A 10479-nucleotide genomic window follows, 5' to 3' on the forward strand; every position below is an offset into this window, starting at 1 on the left:
ACCCCAATAACCTGAGAAGCATTGGTTTAGAAGACAGTAAAGTATTGGGGGAATGGAAATTGTTTTTGTTTGTTTTTTCCTGGTGTGCCAGGGACTGATGCCATATTTGTGCCCATTAACTAAAATTGTTTCATTCTTTCCTGGAAACCCACCAGGGATTGGCAGCGGATGATATAAAGCAGAGAATCACTCCATTCATTTTACTGGAGTACTCCAGCATAACTTCCTAGTGAATGGTAGAAATGGGCCCCTAAACCACTAATGCTTGTTATTCCCTAAGATCCAATTTCCCATACTTTAGCCTGGGGTGCATGCCCTTTTCAGGTGAGGCCAATGGAAGATTCCCAGGATTATAAAGTGCAGAAGCAAACAAAGAAAATCAAAGTGTGCAAGCATGACCCATCTCCATCCCCAATAGCTATGAGAACTGTGTGAGCAGGTTAGTAGTAGAAGAAAACTCATTCCCAAAGTCCATTCTGAACTTTCATATCTTTTCCCAGCCAGACAGCTGAGCTAATGCAAAAAGTAGCAAAGTGCTAATACAAATTAAACCTTACTATGCCCCTGGATAGCTATTAATGTTGGCCATGATGCCAACAAGGACTTCAAAACCCATCTGCCAGGTGGCAAAGGCTCAACTCACTATGGAGAGATAATGTTATTTGCCTACATTAGATTATAAAAGTTATTGAGACCTCACATGTGAAACCATTTGAGTCCATATTGGGGGGGGGGGGGGGTTGCTACATAAAATTTTGTTTCTTACAGGAGATGATGAAATAAAGTTAAATTGTTGCCATATTTTATGCTGCACTAGAGGCTTGAGGAATTCTAAATTAAAATATTGCTGAACAGAATGTCCCTATATATATTTAAGATAATGAGAATATTTCTGATCAGTAGTGACTGAAACTTCAAAAGTATCAAATGCCAAGAGAAAGGCATTTCATACTAGCGTGGGAGTGAAAGCAGACAGGGATATTATATATCATTGACAGAATCAGCATCCTGGAATCTGTTAAACAGAAATCTGGAATTCGGGCTAATTATATAGGAATCATCATCATGTTTTCATGCCAATTACTTTCATAACTCTCAGCTCAAATTGCACATACTTGTATGTTCACAATAATCAGAACATAAAACTAATTTCCCCAGGTCATGAAGAAATTCTATTGCTTCTATGCTTTACAATCTTAATACAAATTTGTAAGTTATGAAATAAAAATCTCTGCAAATTATATCATCAAGCATTCACTTACAACACTTGTTATGCTATAGAAAGTAGATGAATAGAATTAATTTCACTTCCAGTCCATAAATAGCTGGCCACCATAACTTGCCCCTGAAAGGTAACAACAGTAAAAGATACAAAACCTCTGAAACTGAAAACCTAAATCAGACTGACTACAGAAGTACTGTAGTTTCATTTGAACCAGATAGACTTGTTTCTGAATAAACACACTGAGGATTCCACTGAATGCCTTCTCCTCCCAGTATTGTAACACTTCTGGAAAGCTGTTCTACAACTAAACCTTTCAAAAATCATGTAAATTACAACATAATTCATTCCAGTCTCCTATAAATGCACATATCCCCGCCCCCACATGCCTTGTTTTCAGAGGAATTTGCCATAGCCCTACCATATTTCAGCAACATCTCCAGTGGATTGGGGTGGCTCCAATGGAGGCCCCATCCCTGGGAATTTAACCTCTGATTTAACGAAACATCATGGGCCAGTAGACAAAAGGTTTAATAGCTTGTGAATGCAAATGTGCATATTTGCAATGTTTAGATAACCATTTTAAAAAACACATCCAAGGTTGATAACAAAAATAAAGCCAAATGTCTCAGACAGTAAGGTTGTATGTAATATGTGCAGCATGCACACATCTCACCGCAACTCCAGCTTTGCTCACAGTCCTTCAGCAAAATGCTGAAACATAAGAAGGCAGCACTAAACTACACTTGAAGCAATGAGTTCAAGAATTAAAGGGACGAACACTGAAAAATATGTAAAAAGAGGCTTCTTATTTCAACAATAAAGCCCATGAGGAATGTAGCATCAAGTATGTGTTCCACTGTAACAGGAAGAAAACCGAGTAGCTTACTTCTCTCAGTGGGTTTTCTTTAAGTAACTGCGTTTCAATTTCAAGTATCTGAGCAATGGGTTCTTGAATTACACCATCTGCCTTAGGTGTCTCCTTCTCCCCAGATTCATCACAAAGGCTAGACCTGTCCGAGACAAGAAAAACAGCAGTGAAGTTAGCTTACCCTTCTCTCTCTATTATCATTGACAATTTTGGAATTTCAAAGCACTCAGTGCAGCATTGACAGCTGTAATTTCTGGTCATCCTACTACCAAGTGATTTCACATCTCTTTCTGGATTTCTGAGAAAAGACCAACATTCCAGACTTTGTCAAAGAAAAAGAATACCAGGCAGTGTTACAGAAAACAGTTAAGCAGAAAACAGAATTGCTTTAACTATGGCTAATTTTTCCAGCCATCATTTGCCCATTCTCCCATACTAAAATGTAGAGTCTAGGAGGCAGCCAGAAGCCTGAATATCTCTTACACATTGCCTATTCTTACATGTTTCTCAAATGAAGTTCTTTTCTAGATAAGAGTCCTCAGCTGCATGGAGCATTCTACTCAAGTAAAAACTACTCAAGGAGACTGTCCCTTCAGACCTCCCTACCCATTGCAGGCGGGTGAAGGAATGAGGAGGATATGGAGTGAAGGGTCAATGTACCCTCACCCACTTCTTATTCTCACATGTTCAGGCTACTGTGAAGGCTAGAAAGATATCGCTAGTATATACTTCACCCCCCCCCCCCGCCCCTTTGTAAAAAGGCAGGAAGAGACTGGATCATTTGCCTAGGAGACACTTCAACAATAGATTAGTGGAATGGTTGGGAAACTTATTTCTGCCTCAGGCCTGAATTCAATTCCAGAAATTGAGGAGAGGAGAGACTGCATTCCAGTGGTGGCAAGAGGGTGGAAACCAAAATATTAGCATATTTTGGCTTCTACTGCCTGTATTTAAGGGTTGGGAGAGCCACTGCAACCATTCACAAGGGGGAATAAAAAGCTAGAAAAATACCCGATAATGGGATAATGATGTCTTAGGAACAGTTTATCACATGAAGGAGATCGGGAGTTTATCCTGCGAATATCTTAGAAAAATTGCGTAATTACACGAAACAATTTCACACAACGTCGCACAAAACCCACCATTAAAGTGGTCACAAAGAAGCAGTAACGCACATCTTTTTACTTGCAGGATTTCAGTAACAATGCATTTCTGATATCATTTTATTTGCGCAATTGTGTGTGATAATCATTCTTGCAATTACTTGCCATTTTTGCTTTATTTATAGGATGCTTTAAATGCACTTTACGCTCTCTTTAATGCCAAAATTAGCCCCAGTGTGATAAACCCCTTAGGAAATTGGCTATGACCTGGGGTTCCTCACCCCTAGTTGTTGTTGTCTTAGAGGAAGGCAATGACAAACCTTCCCTGAAGAAATATTGCCAAGAAAACCTCATAATAACCCCAAGAAAACCCCTTACAGTCTCCATAAGTCAGAAACAATTTATTTGAAGGCACATAACACATACACACACACCTTCAAGCCTTTTCCAACTGATGGCAACTCTAAGCCAAACCTATTATGGGGCCTTCTTGGCAAGATATGTTCAGAGGAGGTTTGCCTTTGCATTCCTCTGAGGCTGAGAGAGTATGACTTCCCCAAAGTCATCCAGTGAGCTCCTTGACCCTAGTTTACAGGAAGAAAATCTGCTTTCTCCTACATAACTCTGTGCTGTCCCCCATTTGGGCAGGTGATATGATATGATAATGTTCCTTTTGGAGGCAAAGCTTAAAGGACTTCTCATTAGAACAGAGTTCAAAATTATATTTAACACACTTTACCCTTTTGATTAAGTTTAAATGCCTACCTTGCAAAAACAGTTCAGAAATATTTGTTCCTCCACCATAACTATCAAGATAATGTTAATGTTAATTATTTAAGTGATTTATAGCCCACCTTACAAAGTACAACATCTACCATATGAAGCATATAACATGTAACAAAATTAAAGTATATCAACATTCAAATAAAAGAAATAATTAATAAAATGTGCAGTAAAATTATATCATTTCAGCCAGGCATTCCATCATAAGATTTGTCCTAAGAGAACAAAGCCATTATTAATTTAAAACAATCTGAAATTTTAAAATATATATTTAGTCTACATAGAAGAAAAAAACAGATGGAGATAACAGCTCAATGATGACGGGTGCAAGCAAGACTTCTGTAACCAGTCTTAATATCTGGATAAGTTCATAAGGGCACAGAAAGTTTTTTGCCCCAAGGTGCTTGAAATAAGTATCATTGCATCCTTGAAATGAAAGAATTATTATTAATTTAAAAAGTTAATGCCAACATATTAAATTGGGCCTAAAAGGGAATAGACAGGCAGTGCAGCTGATGAAGAATAGGCATAAAAATGTGGTTGAAACTTTTAACTATTTAACAACTTTAAAGCTATCGCATTGTGAATGAACAGAACCTTCTGAAACATCTTCAACGGAAGTCCCACATAAAGTGCATTATAGTAGTCTAGTCTGGATGTAATCACAGCACAGATAAATGAGCTAACATCTGTCATACCCAGAACAGGGTCATGAGCAGCATCTCTTCCTAATCCAAATAGTCACCCCTCGTCCCCAATGCCACTGGTTCCTGTAAATGCTGGATCTCACGAGCGAATTAGGCCTACACTGCCGATAGACTAATAAATCTTGCTTTTGCAGCACAAGTAAAGTACCTCTATTTCTTTGTTCATGCATCTCTGAACAGAGCACCTAAGGGTGGGACTTGGGAAGTGTCATTTCAAAGGTATACCTCATCAAATTCTTGACAACTCCTGCATGATCACAGTATAAAGAACTAAGGTTCCCCAGACATTAGAGCAAGGAGTGTCCTCTCCCTCATATTCATCAAATCAAAGATAGTGTCCAGGCTTATCTTAGGTCAAATACAGGCACCAGCTTCATTGGTTTCTGAAAGCTCATCAGGAGTTTTCTCAAAAGAAATCAGTTCAGAATCACAGCTTATCATCGGTTTGAAAGGCTTCATCATCACCACAGTACCAATAATAGATCTGAATATCACTGAAGGCTGTGATCTGCCTCTGCACAGGATTAAGAAACAAACAAACAAAAAAGTCCTATTGCACATTCAGATGAAATTGAACTCCCTGCAAGGAGGGAAATAATCTCTGGTTCTTGAAAACAGTGACAACAGGCAGTAATGCAAAGTCCTTTCTGTCTGTCATACTATTTGTAGTCTGTCTGGCGTATTGATACATGTAGTTTTAAAGAAATCATATGAAAGAAAAAATAACTGAAGGAGGCTGAGATATTTCTTAATTTTTGATATAACTGATATTCTTTGATATTTGATATAATTGATATTATTATATAGGACTTTACCACTGATTCTCTCTTCCATTCACAGCTGAAGCACTTATACAAAGCAAAACTGATATGGCCAAAATAGCACAATGTACACTTTTTGAATGAATTAATAAATGAGTTTATAGCCCCCCCCCCCCATTTTCCCAGGATGGGACTGAAAGCAGCTCAAAATAATTAAAACAAGATTCCTTTAAAATATTATTTTACAAATAATTACTGTATTTTAATTTTTTAAAAGAAATTAAATGAAAGTATTATAATTTATTTTAAAAACCCAAGGTTAAAAACAGTTAAAACACATTTTAAACATGATTGCTAATAAATTACTAATAAAAGATAAAATGCAGCACATCACTTCACACATACTATGACCACATAATTTCCAAGGCTGCACAGGACACTTCTTTAACTGCCGTGGCTCAGTACTATGGAATTCTGGGAACTGACGTTTTGTGAGATATTTAGCCTTCTCTGTCAAGCTCTGTTGCTACAAAAAACTATAAACCCCAGGATTCCATAGGATGGACCCATGGCAGTTAAAACGGTGTAAAACTGCACTAATTCTGCAGTGCAGATGTAGTCCAGGTCCTGCCTGAATAAAAAGATCTTAACCTGCTGACAGAAAGAAAGCAGAAAGGGGATCAAGTGGACCTCTGATGGAAAGGAGTTCTACAGCCTGGGAAAAGCCATTGAGAAGCTTCTCTCTGATGCTCTCACCAAATGTTCTCTGAAGGTGGTGGGACCACAGGAAAGCCATCCCCTGTAGATCTTAAAACTCAAACAAGCTTGTATAGACCAATATGCTCTTTCAGATAGTCTGGATCATAATGCTTCAGACAGTCTGGATATCTATAATTTCTACAGTGGCACAGCCACTATAATATATAACAGATCGCAAAAACTGTAGCATGGTTTCCAAGAGATTGGAATTTCCGGTGTCTATGGTATTAGTAAAAACAACAGGACTGCCCAAATCAGATACCATCAACTGGGATTCCCAGGGTTGATACAAAGATAGCATTTTTATTATATCCTTTCTCATAGTTGCCTCTAGAAGAGTAATATGAGCTTTTTATGAAACAGTTATATTTTATAGGTATTATATTTTATATGTATAATAAAAATGAATGTTATATCAGTCATCTTGAATAAACAGTCACCCATTATTTTCCATAAATGAGGAAGCTCCTTGGCATTGCCAAGTGGTGGGGTAAAGGATAAATTCTTTGAAAAATTGGAAAGCATGCTATTAGTAACACAGACAGATTTTAGAGTCACCAATAAATGGGATAAACGTTTAAGCTTGCTCATGCTACTGTACAGTATGGGAGCTCACTACTCTTCTACTAGCTATGCAAGAAATAATTTTGCATCTATGTGTAGCATGTCCACACAAAGCAGTGTGATTGGTTGCTGAAGGAACCATGCCAACTCACTTCAACATAGCTTTTCCCACTAAAATAATGACAATCTAATACATATCTTACTACCCAATGAATTCTGGCAGTATTATTCACTTCCACTGGCATGGGGCACTGACCTTCATATGGAAACTTGACCACACAAATAAAAAATAATAATTCTACAAGATGATTAAAATATACATAGGATCAACAATCATAATGTGTGATATTATGAAATGGTCCCAAAACTAAAAAAAGAAAAAGAAAAAAGGCATGGCCTTTAAAAAGGACATTTAGTATCCCTAAAAATACAGTAAATCTCTAGACTGAGAAAACATCTTCTATTGTATATTTAGCATGAGGCTTTCTAATTCCATGCTGTCAAAAAGCTTCCTCACCTGCAGCAATCTTGAAAACAATGTAAGTGCTCTTAAGTGGCATAAAGACCTTTGGATGTGATTGGGTAACGCACACAATAAGCAGCATTTGATCATTACTGATTGTGCAAGGAATGCTGCCATGGGCACAATGCCATTTGAGTACACATTTTTCTATACTGTATAAGAAGGTGGTAATCTATAAACTAATGAACAAATAAGAGTGTCTGGAGTGGGTGGGTTACATTTCTTTTTATATCTGAATAGGAAGATGATCTTGCAGAAACAACCGCCATCCACAAACCACCATGACCAAAGCCAAAGCCAACTTTTCAGATAATTTTGTAAAATGGGCCACCAGTAAATGTACTTTTTCAGTGATAATTTACAGTAACGTCCTACCTTGACTGTCCATTTTCCTCAGATGATGAGCAAATGTTTTCCATCTCTTCTGTGTTCAAGCCCAGCTCAGAGCCATAGCTCTGCTGCACAAGCTGCCAAAATTCCTGCTTGGTCAGTCTCTGGAAAGCAGAAAGCAAAGAATTAGGTACACTTGGTTAGCATTCATACAAGAGTATTCATCTTTTAAAATCAGGCACTGTTTAAATGGAGCTAACAAATCCTCTTATTACTTTGAAGAGTCCCTGACTGCACATTAGTACTAGAAGTCTACATTTCTAAGTAAAAGAATGACTCATGAAGTTCACTGTAACCCAAATCTTTAAGTTCTAACCATGAGCCAATGCTAAACCATCGTTATAGATGATAAATCCTTTACATTATCTGTAAGGCTGTACTATGCCAACATTTCCTCCATATAGTTATTGGAATCCAAGAACACTACAGTTTTACCCCCCCTCCATTCTTGAAATTTAAAAAAAACAAGCTACTTTAACTGCTGTGAACAGCTGTGACCTCTCAGTTGACATTAGTTGTTCAACAGTGCTACACTCCCTCTTAGCCAGCTGTCTCCAGGTCAAGTAACTTCTCCACTTAGTTGAAAAAGAGGCCCCAGTCAAAGGATAACAGCAAAATAGCATGTGAAAGAATGCAATATGGGTGGGGGGTTTCCTTTTTTAAAAAAATGGCACCCTGAGATCCACCAACCACAGCCTAATGCAAAAAGCATGTATTATGAATTATAAAACTCTTGAGTGCAAGAATTTGTTCTGACTACCAGAAATGAAGAGAGTCCACAATCTTTATATACAAAAAGCTAGCTTTGGTTATCCAGAGCCTTCTTCATTTTAACAGCATAATCAGTTAAATAATCGGGGATTCATTTTGTAGCAGCTACTGTTAAATAGCAATTGTTAAATAATTGGGAATCAGTTACAGGCCACTGTAAATCATCCAGTTAATCTAGATCTATGTTCTGTCCACCTTAGTACAGATCACCAGGCTGATAATGCCTCTGTTAAAAAGATCCCAGATCACATGTTGGCTCACACCACATGACTACCTGCTCAGGAGGAATTTATTGCACATGGATCAACAATGGAAAAGCAGCACAATTGGAGGCACTGGTAGGCTTTGCCCAGCAATGGATGGACTATAGACCAGCTACTAGACACAGACAGCATAGTGAGGTAAGGCATGGCCGCCACAGACAATACTATCATACCCTAATTCCACTATTAAAGCCTTATGTGATCAAGTCCTGCTAGGCAGAAAAGACTGCAGAAGGTAATCTTATACTGTATAATATTGCCAGTTCTCTAAATATATTACCAAGATGGGAAATTGACTAGAAATATTTTGGACAATCCTCCCTATTGTTAATATTAGGGTTTTTCCTCCTTCCACTGTTTGGAAAGCTGCCATGCTACTTTTAGTCACACACACCCCCAGAAAGAACTGACATGCATGCCGTTCAGATGCATCCCATCTTCTAGACAAGAGACAAGGGCATTGAACATTTACTGTGACAAGAATGCAAGGAAGCACTTTTGTTCACATGAAGGATGGAGTTTCCTCTAATCTCAGGGTTGAGAATAAGTATATTCTACGACCACAATTCCTAGCATCCTCAGACATCATGGCTACTATGTATTTTGTGCAATGTTCAAAAAGGCCTAATTTCACCTAATTTCTGCCAATTCATAATTCTAGTTACAGACCTCATACCAAAGAGTGATTCCACAGAATCTTCCCAGTTGCTGACAACATAGTGTTCTGATATGGAGGACCCTTGATTTTGTGAGGGGTTTACTAGAGGGGAAATGTTGGAAAGCCCTACTCAGTAAATCAATCTTCACTTATAGATCTTAATATTACATTACTGAATAAAAGAAAACGAATGAAAATATACAAGCTTCAAACATGGGAACCAAATATTTCTTCAGCAAGCAGTAGATACCTGGAGAACAACTTGTACATCTCCCTCAGCTACCCGCATCTATAAACTCTCACTTTTCTCTCTACCCATATGTCTAAACTAACCATTTTCTCCATTACACAGACCCCACAAACTTTCTGCAGTGCACTGGTCCTGAATCTCATCCCAGTAGGTCATCAACCACTGGGAAAATATTTACAGTCATTAAAGGAATATTAAAGAGCCAGCATGGTATAGTGGTTTGCATAATCAACTAAGACTCTGGAGATCAGGATTTTAATCCTTGCTTGGCCATGGAAACCTACTGGCTGACCTTAGGCAAGTCGCACACTCTCAGCCTCAGAGAGTGCCACAGGCACCCCCCCAAAAAAAAATCTTGCCAAGAAAATCCCATGGCCTATGTCATCATTAGACAGAAATGACTTAAAGGTACACAACAACAACGTTATTTTGTCAAATCCTTAACTCTCCTGACTCTCACCAGATTATAATAATATTCATTCACAGTAATTGTTGTTGCTGTCGTGTGCCTTGTTTCCAATTTATGGCAACCCTAAATTGAACCCTAAGGGGGTTTCTTAGCAAAATTCGTTCAGAGGAGGTTTGTCACTGCCTTCCTCTGAGGCTGAGAGAATGTGATTTGCCCAAAGTCATCCAGTAATTACAGACAGCTGAACAAACAAAACTATAATTAAAACTCCTTTTTGTAACACCATGGGAAAACCCCATGGAGGGTCCTAAATACTTTAAAGGCACCAAATCCTATCTGATCTTAGAAGCATGGACATCCCTAGTTAGTAGTTGGATAAGAGACCACCAGCAAATACCAGGTGCTGTAAGCTATATTTCCGAGGAAGCAGCTGGCAAAACCACTG

General features: G+C 38.2%; 1 protein-coding gene across 4 annotated transcripts in view; it reads right to left on the reverse strand.

The window, feature by feature from the left end:
- The window catches only part of GRAMD1C (GRAM domain containing 1C), a 30106-nt gene that overhangs the window by 18433 nt on the left and 1194 nt on the right, over positions 1 to 10479 (reverse strand). For 2 of the 4 annotated variants that reach the window (XM_042456733.1, XM_042456736.1), the window contains exons 2-4: positions 9387 to 9477; positions 7669 to 7787; positions 2112 to 2235 (exon numbers count right to left, since the gene is read on the reverse strand). In XM_042456733.1, the coding sequence (XP_042312667.1) occupies positions 2112 to 2235; positions 7669 to 7787; positions 9387 to 9477 (334 nt within the window). The remainder of the gene's footprint in view (positions 1 to 2111; positions 2236 to 7668; positions 7788 to 9386; positions 9478 to 10479) is intronic. The other 2 variants (XM_042456735.1, XM_042456734.1) reach the window with 1 other exon arrangement.

The sequence above is a fragment of the Sceloporus undulatus genome, chromosome 3 (assembly GCF_019175285.1).
Source record: "Sceloporus undulatus isolate JIND9_A2432 ecotype Alabama chromosome 3, SceUnd_v1.1, whole genome shotgun sequence".
NCBI lineage: Eukaryota > Metazoa > Chordata > Lepidosauria > Squamata > Phrynosomatidae > Sceloporus > Sceloporus undulatus.